This window comes from Equus przewalskii, chromosome 9 (assembly GCF_037783145.1).
Source record: "Equus przewalskii isolate Varuska chromosome 9, EquPr2, whole genome shotgun sequence".
Lineage (NCBI taxonomy): Eukaryota > Metazoa > Chordata > Mammalia > Perissodactyla > Equidae > Equus > Equus przewalskii.
Window position 1 is genome coordinate 25010270 of NC_091839.1, and position 12511 is coordinate 25022780.

At 55.1% G+C, this 12511-nt stretch overlaps 1 protein-coding gene across 5 annotated transcripts; it reads right to left on the reverse strand.

Annotated features, from left to right (window-relative positions):
• Window positions 1–3660: 3660 nt before the first annotated feature.
• Window positions 3661–10449, reverse strand: ZNF835 (zinc finger protein 835). Of its 5 annotated transcripts, none has more exons than XM_070558645.1 (4): window positions 10105–10380; window positions 8879–8968; window positions 8500–8589; window positions 3661–6049 (listed from the first exon to the last, which is right to left on the reverse strand). In XM_070558645.1, exon 4 carries the CDS (start codon window positions 6002–6004, stop codon window positions 4379–4381), a length of 1626 nt encoding a protein of 541 aa, XP_070414746.1. In that variant the 5' UTR covers window positions 6005–6049; window positions 8500–8589; window positions 8879–8968; window positions 10105–10380; the 3' UTR covers window positions 3661–4378. The 5 variants fall into 5 exon arrangements, with proteins under 5 accessions (XP_070414746.1, XP_070414748.1, XP_070414750.1 ...); XM_070558647.1 differs by having other exon boundaries at window positions 8767–8968; XM_070558649.1 differs by lacking the exon at window positions 10105–10380 and adding an exon at window positions 10051–10087.
• Window positions 10450–12511: the final 2062 nt, after the last annotated feature.

The window sequence follows — 12511 nt, forward strand, 5'->3', positions numbered from 1 at the left end:
TTCTGAATCCTTTGTCAAATATAAAATGATCGTCTTTAACCAATTTAATCCTTTTCCTTAAATTTTACCGTCTCATACTGGTTGATATTTCCATCCTGCTCTTTTAAAATTCCTCTGTGTGCATATCTTTTTAGACTCTTTGTGTCATTTTGTTTTAATAGGACTTACCATGGCCCCTCCTGAGTTTGCTGGAGAAGTGAGGGCAGGGCAAAATAGGGGATTGTCTCTTTCTCCATCCTCACTCGGGCTGATTGCATCCAACAAGCCACAACTGGCCCTTCAAAGAGAGGAATACAAGCCTCAGCTGTTACATTTGTTAGGCTTTTATCAGTTGCAAATAAGAGAAGCTCAATTCAAATAAGCAAAGAGGTTAATTGTTGGTTCATGTTACACCAAAGTTTGGGATGAAATTGGCTTAATTTATGGCTGGTTCCCGGTCCTCTCCATTGACCTCACAGTTACACTCCCTTTTGGGGGTGATGTCCCTCTCCTCCACATGGCTGGGGGGATGCTGACCACCACCCCATGATCACCTCTTCCACGTGGCAAAGTGGAACTCAGGGCAGAGTCTCCTCACACACCCCACCTCCCATCGCTGCTCTGCTGCAGGGACCTGGGTGTTGAGATCAGGGACCAAGAGAGGCCCGAGGAAGGAACACGCTGTTGGAGGAATGGCGGAGGATGGCCTATGGCAGGGCAAAGGTGGAGACAGGGAGACAGCTGTGGAGACCATCCTCGTCCTTGATGTCCAGGCCAGAGGGGCTGACAGGGCTGTGATTGGCTCAGACAGTGCCGCGTCTTAATCAAATCTGTGGGATGTTGACAACAATCAGGATAGTGACAAAAATCATATTAGCAGTAGTCATTCATTTGGGCTCTATCATGTCCCAGGAACCTCACAGGCAGACAGATCCCTTTAAACCATGGTTAAGACCATTCATAATCCACCTACTTCAGTGGGTAACAACCCAAGTTCTCACAACGGCTGTCCAGCCCCACAAGAACTGGCCTAGTTTCCATTCCTCCCACTCTCCCTCCCTCAACTCCAGCCACACTGGCCTCCTTGCTGTTTCTCTAACAAGATCATCATGTGCCTGCCTCAGGACGTTTGCACTGGCTCTGGAATATACCTCTGCCAGGAATGCTCTTCCCCCAGAAGCTCACATGGCTCCCTCACCTCCTTCAGCTCTCCGCTCCAGTGTTGCTTCCTTAGAGAGGCCTCCCCTGACCACCCTCGAGTAGCACCTCCCTCTGCAGGTAATTCTCCACTTGTCTTTACAGACTGTATCAGTATCTGACAAATACCGGTTTAATGCTGTTCTTATCTGGCGTCCTCAAGGGCCGTTCCTCCTCCTCTGGTGACTCTCCCTGGATGGTCTGAGTCCTGGGAACGTGGAGTTGGGGGAGGGGGTTGTGGAGTTCAAGTTCAGCCTCTGTCTCCCCGAACTCCCCGCACACCCACATCAGCTTGCGGGGCCCACCTTTTCTGCTCCCTCCCCCACGCACTTAAAGATGCTCCGCCCCTCCTAGAACAGGACAGGTTGGACCTAAGGCAGTATCTGCAAACAGTATTTGGTAAACATCCAGGAGGAGGAAATATGTGAAATAAGGTGGCAAATATGGCAAATCTGAAATCAGAGGGAAATAATCCGGGCGCCTGTCGGGCCCGCCACGTGGCCCACAGCTTGTAATTCTCATCTTGAAACCGCGCCGACTCCCAGGATCGGCAATTCCGATTGCGGGAGTGGTTTCGGGTTGCTGGGACTGCCTCACGCCGTCACCAGGAAGCAGCTTCAGCATCCTGGGATGTGGCGTTCACGGAATGCCAATTCCTTTTCTTCTTTACGTTATCTGTAATCCCTAACTTTCAAAAATTCGGAAACAAATATTTTTGACAACTCCGCCTCCAGGGGCTCAGCTCCTTCCACAGCTGGAGAGACTCAGGGCAGACTCAGCTCTGGTGCTCCGCTCTGCCCTCAGCAGGGGGGACTACAAACAAACTGCCGCTTCCTCTGGGGCTGCGGGCTGCATGGGGGCCGATTCTCTCCTCCTCCAGGTCGCAGCTCCCCTTGCAGCAGGAGCGACTCGGGGCAGACTCTCGTCACAAACACCCCACCTCCCAGCCCTGCTCCGCTGCAGGCACAGGAGGTCACAGCCAGCCAACAAGCCAACACGGAAAGCAGCGCCAGAGCAGCGCAAAGACGCCGCTCCCAGAGAATACAGCCCGGCGCCTGCGCGCTTGGAGGGGCGTGCGAGCCCCCTGCGCCTGCGCACTAGACCACCCGGCCCCCTCAGTCTTGGCGGAAGGTTTGGGGGTACAGACGCCCCGCCCACGGCCCCGCCCACAGCCGGGCTGACCCCCAGGCTTTCCACGGTCGAGATCCTGCCTTCTTGCTGTCTTGGGTGGCTGAACTCAGCCCCACGTCTGTAAACGAGGATCCCATTTCATTCATTTACCCGTTCCCTCGGCATTCCCTGAGCACCTCCTGTATGCAGAGGCCCGGTCTGGGCGAAGGTCAGAGGGAGGAGCCAGACTGTGTGGTCCACGACCCTGAAGGGCTCTAGGGCTGGGGCTGGGCATGTTCAACTATGTATTCACTCAGTCACTCGGTATTTCTTGAGGACCTACTGTGTGCTGAGGCTTGAGCTCGGCAACGTCTGGAGCCCAGGGAGCACCAACTGTGTGGTCCCTGACCCTGAATGCCTCCCAGGGCTGGAGATGTACGATAAGCCATTCAGTCACCGGGCGCTTCCTGAGGACCTATTGGGTGTTGTGGCCTAGGTGATGTCTGGAGCACAGGGAAGACTCAGACACTGTGGTTTCTGACCCTGCAGGACGCCAGAGCCAGGTCAGAGGTTTTTCAGGACCTACTGTGTGCCAAGGCCTGTGCACGTGATGCCAGAAGTGAAACACGCAGACGGATTGTCTTCTCCCAGGCCCCTCACCAGCTCCCTTGGGAGGGCTGCGTTGAGGGAGCTCGTGGGCAGGGAGGCAGATGTGTCTGTCTCTCCCCACTGCAGGTCTTAGCTTCCCCCCGACTATTCACAGTTATATTAAAGATCAGTTGTGTTATTTTCAAGGCTTGGCACATCATTTTCTGATAGGTTGTCACTTCTTCAAACTTTTTTGGAAAGGCAAGGAAATCTGAGTATGGATTGGACACTGGATGTTAAGAAGTTATTAATTTCGTTAGGTGTGATACTGGTATTGTGGTTCCATAGAAGATATTTTCTTTTTCTTAGAGATGCACCAGCAGTGAGGTGAGATTACGTCTGTAGTTTACTTTGAAATAGACCAGGAAAATAAACATACATATTTTCATGACCTATTTTTAAAAGCAAATATATATTGTAAAATATGGTAACTTTTGATACTTAAAAATTTGTATAGGTATTTATTAAAATTATTTTTTTAAAGGCATTGAATCTAGGTGGATGTATGGGTGTTTATTGTACTTCACACTTTTCTGTATAATTGAAAAACCACAACAAAATTTTTTTAAAACACGGGGAATTCTTTTTTATGCGGAAGGGGCTGTGTTGTCCTATGACACAGGACAATTTGTCGGTCAACTTTGTAAGAAAGGTGTTCTTAACTCATAATTGAAAAATATTTTTCATTGATTTTTTTTCTGGAGCCAAAGAAACCTCAGCAAGAAGATCAGAACAATCATAAGTGATTCTATTACCTAAGAGACCTCAGATCCAAACGTTGCGAAAGGAGAATGCCCATCCCCTTGCCTAACGATCCAGAGTGCCTCAGAATACGAGTGAACAAAAGCAGGATGGAAAACTGCATGCCACGTGCACCGTCGGTGTACTGTCTACTATACAACTTTATAGCATATTTATGATAGAAACAAACATTCGTATAAACATGTGCTTATATATGCATAGAATAACTATTCCTGCTATGATTTCTCCCACTCATTTTCTCTGATGTCAGAAGCACTGTCTTAAGTCCTAGAGAATCCACATTTCTCCTTCAGATCCTGCTTAGTTAATATGTGAACCTCACTAAGGGGGATGGACCTTTTATTCAATTACATTTATTGAACAAATGCCAACTCAATCATAACATCAATTAAAAGGCCAGCCAGAGACCCACAGAGATGTCTCTGGGTCTACTCTGGAGGGTCACATTTGTAATTCTGAACCAGGGAGGCGCTGGAGGGGAGTCTGGCAGATGTGGGGTCCAGTCCCAGCCCTGTGACTTCCTCCCTGTGTGACCTCGGGCAAGTCACTGAGCTTCTCCGAGCCTTGGTTTCCTCACGGGCAACATGGGGACGATGGGTATCTCCCCCTGGTGCCTTGAGGTTGGAAATGAGGTGTGAAAGTGCTCAGAGGAGTGCCTGGCAGAAGGAGGCCCTGGTAAACGTCAGCCGTTATTCTGCTGCTGGTTCAGCGCGGTGTCCACAGGGTCGCTGCTGCCGACCGGCTTCTCCTCCTGGTGGGAGCTCAGGTGTCGGGTGAGGTGCGGCAGCTGGGCAAAGGCCTCCCGGCCCTGGCTGCACGAGTAGGGCTTCTTGTCGGCGTGCGTCCTCTGGTGTCGGATGAGGGCCGAGGAGAAGCTGAAGGCCTTGCCGCAGCCGCTGCACTCGTAGGGCTTCTCGCCGGTGTGCACGATGTGGTGCTGGATCAGGTAGGAGCGGTTGCTGAAGGCCTTGCCGCACTCGGGGCACGCGTAGGGCCGCTCGCCCGTGTGCGTGCGCCGGTGCAGTGTGAGCGACGAGCCCTGGCCGAAGGCCTTGCCGCAGTCCCCGCAGCGGTAGGGCTTCTCGCCTGTGTGGATCTTCTGGTGCTCGATGAGGGAGGACACGTGGCTGAAGGCGGCGCCGCACTCCAGGCACTTGTAGGGCTTGGCGCCCGTGTGCACGAGGTGGTGCTGCACGAGGTGGGAGCGGTTGCTGAAGGCGCGGCCGCAGTCCTGGCACGCGTAGGGCCGCTCGCCCGTGTGCACGCGCCGGTGCTGGCTCAGGTGCGACACCTGCGTGAAGGCCTTCCCGCACTGCGCGCACGCGAACGGCTTCTCGCCCGTGTGGATGCGCCGGTGCTCGGCCAGCGAGGCGCTCTGGCTGAAGGGCGTGCCGCACTCGGGGCACGTGTAGGGCTTCTCGCCCGTGTGCACGCGCCGGTGCTGCGCCAGGTGCGCGATCTGCGTGAAGGCCTTGGCGCACTGGCCGCACGCGTAGGGCCGCTCGGCCGTGTGGGTGCGCTGGTGGCGCAGCAGCGCCGAGGAGAAGCGGAAGGCCTTGTGGCACTGCGCGCACGCGAACGGCTTCTCGCCCGTGTGGATGCGCTGGTGCTCGCGCAGGGCCGCGCGGCTGCCGAAGGCCTTGGCACACTGGCCGCACGCGAAGGGCCGCTCGCCCGTGTGCACGCGCCGGTGCTGCGCCAGGTGCGCGGGGCGCGCGAAGGCCTTGCCGCAGTCGGCGCAGCGGTGCGGCCGCTCGCCCGTGTGCACGCGCCAGTGCGAGGCCAGGTAGGAGCCCTGGCTGAAGGCCTTGCCGCACTCGGGGCACGCATAGGGCCGCTCGCCGGTGTGCGTGCGCCGGTGCAGCGTTAGGTGGACGCTCTGGCTGAAGGCCTTGCCGCACTCGCTGCAGGCGAACGGCTTCTCCCCGGTGTGCGTCCTCCGGTGCAGTGTGAAGGCCGAGCAGTAGCTGAAGGCCTTGCCGCAGACCTCGCACTCCCACAGCTTCCTACGGCCGCCACCGCGCTCCTCCTCGCTGGCCTCTGTGGTCTTCGGCTTGGGGCTCTTCCTGGGCGGCCCCCGCTTCTGGGGCCTGCTGCTCACCTCGGGGGTGGGGAGTCTCAATCTGGTTCCTGGGATTCCGCCCAGCTCATCGCGCTCCGGGAGGCCGGCCCCGGTGGGGTCCCCCTCGTGGCCCTCGGCTTCTTGCTTCAAACAGCCTTCGTGTCGGCCCTTGAGCTGACCCCCGTGTTTCCAGGTTTCTCCCAACTCCGATTCTTGGGGGCCGCCCACGGTCAAGAGTCCTTCCATCCCCGCTTCTCAAGCTGCTGCCTCGGTTTCACATCTCTACCGGATCTGAAAGAAAGAAAAAAAACCAAACAGCTTTGTCATTTGTCACAGGGTGGAAAGGCTTAGCACAGGGTGTTGACCTCTGGGCTAGTGACAGCTGGGTCAGGTCACTCTTTGTGGTGGGGCCAGGCTGTGCATCGCAGGATGTTGACCAGCATCCCCGGCCTCCACACTCCAGATGCCAGTAGCACTCTCCCCTCAACCTCCCCCCCCACCCCCAGGGTGATAACCAAAAATGTCCCCAGACATTGCAAGTGTCCCCTGGGGGGCAAAACGGTCCCTGGCTGAGAACCACTGACTTAACGGAAGTGAAAACAATTTTAAAGATCTCTGGAAAAAATATGAATCTGTCAGCTCTTAAAGATAGCCTCGTAACGTGTGCTATGGCCCGAGTGGTGCCCCCCAAGTTCATATGTGGAAGCCCTAAGCCCCCAAAGTGCTGGCGTTTGGAGAGGGGGCCTTTGGGAGGTGATTAGCTTTAGCTGAAGTCATGAGGGTGGGGCCCCAGGATGGGGTTAGTGTCCTCAGAAGAAAAGGCAGACAGCAGAGCCCCCTCTCCAGCATGTGAGGACACAGCCGAGGGCCACAAACCAGGACCCTGACGGTGCCAACGCCCGGATCTTGGACTTCCAGCCTCCTAAACTTCAAGGAAATAAAATTCTGTCACTTAAGCCGCCCAGTCTATGGTATTGATGTGGATTAAGGCTTCCCCAGCTAGAGAAGCCCAAGGTGACCTGGCCTACACGCCAAACTATACGACCCAGTGGACTTTTTTTATGGTATGAATTAGGACCGCCCCAGGGAGAGAAGCCCAGGGCGAGAAGCCCAGGGCATCCTCACCTACATGCCGATCTATATGGCCAGATTCGTATCTAAAGTTATATGACCGCACAATAACCAGACCCCATCTGCACTGAAATCATTTAATGACTTTTTACATCATCTTTTCTTTTCTCCAGTAAAAATAAGTCACGTACCCATGCCTTATAAAATTAGCCCTAACCCTCAACTCAGGGCAGCAGCAGGAACTCTGACTGCCTGTGGGTCTTGTCCCCACACACCAGCTCTGCCTGCCCATGGGACCTGTTCCCATGCCAGCAGGGGCAGCAGCAGGAGCTCTGACCGCCCGTGGGTCCTGTCCCCACACACCAGCTCTGCCTGCCCATGGGTCCTGTCCCCATGCCAGCGGGGGCAGCAGCAGCTGCTCTGCCTGCCCATGGGCCCTGTCCCCATGCCAGCGGGGGCAGCAGAAGCGGCGGCAGCAGAAGCTCTGACTGCCCATGGGTCCTGTCCCCAAGCTATTCCACACTAGTCTCTAAATAAAAGAGCACTACTGCCAGATCTTGAGAGTCTAAGAAATCTTTCTTTTGACTCCTCGGCTCACCGACCCCGCATCAGTATTTTCTTATGGCAGCCCAAGCTGACCGTCATGCCTAGAGAGATGGTTTTCTTTCCCAGAGGAAATCAGTCTGCTCCCTACACACAGGAAAAAGCAGCCCCCACATTCCATGCATAATCTGCTGCTGGGGGGGAGGATGCCCTGGGAGGACCGCTGGCATCTTCTAGGAAAACTGAAGACGCACATCTGCTGTGGCCCAATAATTACCTCTTCTGGAATGTGAGCAAGAGAAACGTGCACATGTGTGCACTAGCAGCCCTGTCTGAGATTGTCTGTAACTGCCGAAGACTAGAAACAATCCAACCGTCCACTAGCAAAGGGATGGACAAATAAACGGGGGTGTGTTCGCACGAAGGAACATCTCACAGCACGACACGAATGCCCGTCAGCTGGTGCGGCAGCTCAGAGCCTCAAATACACAGTGTCGGCAAACAAGGAAAGATGCACAAGAATTCATCAGGAATGACGCTATTGAGGCCTAAAAACAGGCAAAACTAAGCCATTTATTTTTTAGGGATTATGAACATATGTGGCAAAAGTTCGCTGCTCTGCCCTGGCCTGAGGACTAGCAGCGTGGGCATCGCCTGTGACAGATGCAGAGCTTGGGCCCCTCCCCAGGCCTGGTGACTTGGAACCTGCTTTTCAACAAGAGCCCCAGGGGATTCGTGGGCACAGGAACGTCTGAGAGGCGCTGGTCTCGGCCACTCTGAAGCCAACACAGGATGTTATTACAGTAGCAATGACCACCAGCACTTGTGGAACAGAGCTGTGTGCCCAGCATCCTTAAAGCTCTTGCCATGCATTAGTTCATTTATTCCTCACTGAGGCTCGCAGACGCGGCAGTGCCAGGGCCCACGCCCAGGCTGCCAGACTTCTCCCTCTTCCTCTCACTCCCTGGCTTGAATACACTAATGGCTTCACAAAAGCACATTCCTTTCCAGTCTGCATGGCACCTCTCCAACCTCATCCTGTACAACACTCACGCCTGCCCTGGGCTTGCCCTGTTCCACCCACAGGCCTCCTCGCTGTTCCACAAACGTGCCAGGCACATTCCTACCTCAGGGTCTTTGCACCGGCTGTTCCATCTGCCTGGAATGCTCTCCCCCCAGCACAGGCCTCACTGAGAAGGAGACTTCTGAGCGCAGACCTGATGGAAGTGATGGAGTGAGTGTTCTGGGCTGCAAGCACAGCAGGTGCAAGGGTCCTTGGGCAAGACCATGACTGGGGTCAGAGAGGAAAAGTACAAGGCCGGGGTTGGGGGGCTGGACCAGAGCAACCGAGGTGGAGAGCAGGGCCCTTAAGTGTGGTGGGGGGAGGGTCAGACCGTCGTGCAGGGTCTTGTGCAGCGGAACTCTGCTGATGGGAGTCCCCGTCCACAGGCAGCCCTCAGCCCCGTCAGGCCTGGCTGGGTCCCCAGAGCAGGCAGTGGTACCCACTTGTGGTCTCGGGAGCATCAGGTCCTGTCCATGTCACTCAGGCTGTGGTCCCCACTCTGGCTACTGTGCCTCAGTGGGTCCAGTTGGCATCTGTAGGAGAAAGAAACAGGGACCATGAAGGAAGATGGTGGGGTAGATGCAGGTGCACGGAGCAAAAACGCAGGACGTTTTTTCTGTGTGGGGGAGGGTAGGTGGATTCAGGGCGGGGTGAACCCAGGATGGTCACACACGCAAAGAGGCAGCCAAAGAGACACAGACACTCTCAGAGGCAGACACACACGTCACGTCACACAAAGACACACACACAGAGTCACATGCAAGCACACTTTGGGGGGCAGTTACACCACCCCCGCCCTGCCACACACACCCTTCTGTTGTGGTACACAGTCCTCCCCACACACAAGGAGACAGGCAGACTCGCACACCCTCGTGGCTCCAAGCACACCTACAGTCACCCTTGTGCATTCACACAGGGTCTTGGGCACACGCAGCTGCACACACGACAAGGTCACAACACCACCCTGCTTCACACAGGCAGGTAACGCACTGGGATATCACCACCATGGTGCACCCCAACACACACAGTCACATGCACTGGGCAGAGCTTTGCATGTGCTCAGAGTCACATGTGTGCAGGATCTCCCCATGCACAGAAGCACACACACAGCGACGCCATACCTGCACGGTGTCTCTCACAAACACATCCTGTCACAACCTGCACGGCCCTCCACACACACAGTCATGCTCAGGCACACACAGAATGACACTGGCACACCCAGGCCGCCAGCTCCATGCTGGCAGGCCCATCCTACACAGCTGCACACCCAGACACACACACGTCTCATCGCACACCTCACACCCAGGAGAATTCCACACATGCCCCAAGTCACACATGGGCAGAGGTCCCCAAATGCACAGACACATGCTCAGTTACGCATACTACTTCCCCTTCCTAGGCACACGCCGCCGGGGTCAGGCACGTGCAAACACTCAGTGACACGTGGGGCAGTCTCACACACTGAGTCGCATGAACAAGTAACACACTAGCGAGGGCACAAACTGATGGAGTCACCAACAAGCCAACATGCGGGGATGGACTCACACTCAGTGTCACATGCACAGTTGCACGGGCATGCACGTGCAAACACGGTGACACGAGGGGCGGGACTCACATGCACACGCCGCTGGGATCATGAACATACACAGACACACTTGCGCACACTCACTCGCGCATGCGCACGCCACACACGGGCGCCCTCGCCTCCGGAACGGCTTTGAAGGCCCGGAGCGGCTCCTGCCAGCATTGTGGGCACGGGTCAGATTCTCCTCGGTCTCCGGCCCTACCGGGCCCTCGCCGATCCCCGGTGACCCCTCGTCCCGTGGAGGCGCGAATGTGCCATGCGCACAGATCAAGGATGAGCGCACCGCAGACAGGCGCAAGCGCCAGGCCGGCGCGGACTGCGCGTGCGCGCCGGCAGAGTTACGGCCCGCGGGCGGCTCCCAAGAACTACAACTCCCAGAAGGCATCGCGCCCCTCGGGCGCCGCCGCTCAGGCCCGCAGCTCCTGGGTCACCGAAACTGCAACTCCCAGAAGGCCTTGCGCCTTCACGCAATGGGACGACGGGTCCCAGCAACCAGAGCCGAGGAGGGCGGGACGGCTGGGGGCGGGGCCTGGGTGTGTCCGCCAGGGGAGTGGTGGGCGGGGCCAGCAACATAGGGGCGGGACTCTTCTGCCTCAAGAGGCGGGGCAGAGTCCATAAGCTTAGAAAAAAGAATCTAAGGATCAGAGAGGCTAAATTACTTACCCCAGGCCACACAGCACAGAAAGGATGGGAGCTGGGGTTTGCAAGCCACAGTTCACCGTTAATTCATGGAAATCGTCTGTCTCAGGAATTTGATGTAATTCCAATCCAGAGCAAAGATGACAAATCCACTGACTTGGGCAAATGAGTATAATAGCTCACATGTACATAGGATTTACTATTGGCCAGTTTCCTACGAGATGCTTCCTATGATGGAATCTTGTTAACTTTCGTAAATTCTTTCCTTGGCCATTAGAAAAATGGGCAAAAAAGATTTTTTTGATAATTGGGAAAGCAGAGAAACATGAACACAGAGTGGAAGATAAATGTATCTCACCAAAACCAACACACCCTTCCTTGTGAGACACATGATTTCATGTTCCCCCAGGTTCCTCGTTAAACCACCACACACACTTTCTTTACACGGCAAATTTTTATTTTATATGTAGATCTCAAGAGACGTGTGTTTCCCCTCATCCTTCTGGAAGCTTCTGGCCTCGTCATGGTGAGAACATGCCCAGTGTGTCTCCAAGCCTGGGACTCCTGGAGCAGGGCCTCCCGGCGAATCCACAGACCCATGAGTGTGAGAAGAAAGGATTGTGGGTTTAAGCCACCGAAGTTTTTTTTTCTGGTTTAGGTTTACATCTGAATATAGTCATGTGCTATAGAACGTTTCAGTCAGGAACAGGCCGCACATATGACGGTGGTCCCATAAGATTAGCACCACGGAGCCCCGGTGGGTAGTGGGCTGTACTATCGGGGTTTGTGTAAGGACACTGCATGATGTTTGCACAACGACGGAATCGCCTAGCCATGCATTTCTCAGAACGCAGCACTGTTGTTAAGCGATGCATGACTGTATTTTTAAAATATTGCTCACATATTCTTTACAACCCATGTTGGGAGTTCAGAAAACTGCAGCATTTTTGATCACTAAGAAGCTTCCATCCCCCCACCCTACCCCGGGAAATAAGAAGCAGGAGTTATTCAAACAGAGGAAAGGACCCTTGTACTCAGGCCTATCACGTGGAAAAACATTCTGTTCTGCTTGTTTCATTATTCTGTGCTTTAGAAAGACAGGCGGGACACAGCGGGGAGGGCTTCATCCCTGCTCCATGGTGGGGTGTCCTCTGGGGCGGCTTGGAGAGTTGGAGATGGCTGGATGACTCAATCGGGGCCGTTGGTCTGGGATCTGGGCTCTTCTCCACATGGTGGCTGTTGGGGCCGGCCGGACATCTCCGTGTGGCCAGCTTGGGCTTCCTCACGGCACAGTGGGCTCGGAGTGGTAGGACTTCTTATATGGTGGTTCAGGGCTTCAAGAGGAGCGATCCAGGAGCAGGCCGCTGAGTGGAGGGGCTGTTTGTTACATGGCAGTTTAGTGGGAATTGCTGACTGCGACAGAGGCAAGGCCAAGAGATGAGGCTGCAGATGTAGGTAATTCAGGTTCCTGTGGGCTGTGCTAAGAGCATCTCCTGAGGGTGGTAGGGGTCACGGCTGTGCTTTTTCTTCTTTTAAAGCTGGAAGAGTCTGCATTTATGACAATATGTGTCCCTGCCTGATGTGAGCACACTCTTCCCTCTAACCCTTCTGGGTGGTTCTTTCCCTGGCCTCAGGTCATTGCTCTGCTAAGTGCTGGAGGGGTCACTCTGCGGCTCTCTGGAGGTCTCTCTCTGCAGCTCCATCCTTTTCGGGGCTCTTCCCACAAACTCCGGCCACCTTGGTCTTCCTGCTCTCTCAGTTCCGTCTCTTCCACTCAGGGGTTCACAGGGCCTGGCCCAATTCCTCCCCTGCACCGTGACCTGGAACCTCTCTGAAGACGGTAAGCTGGGCA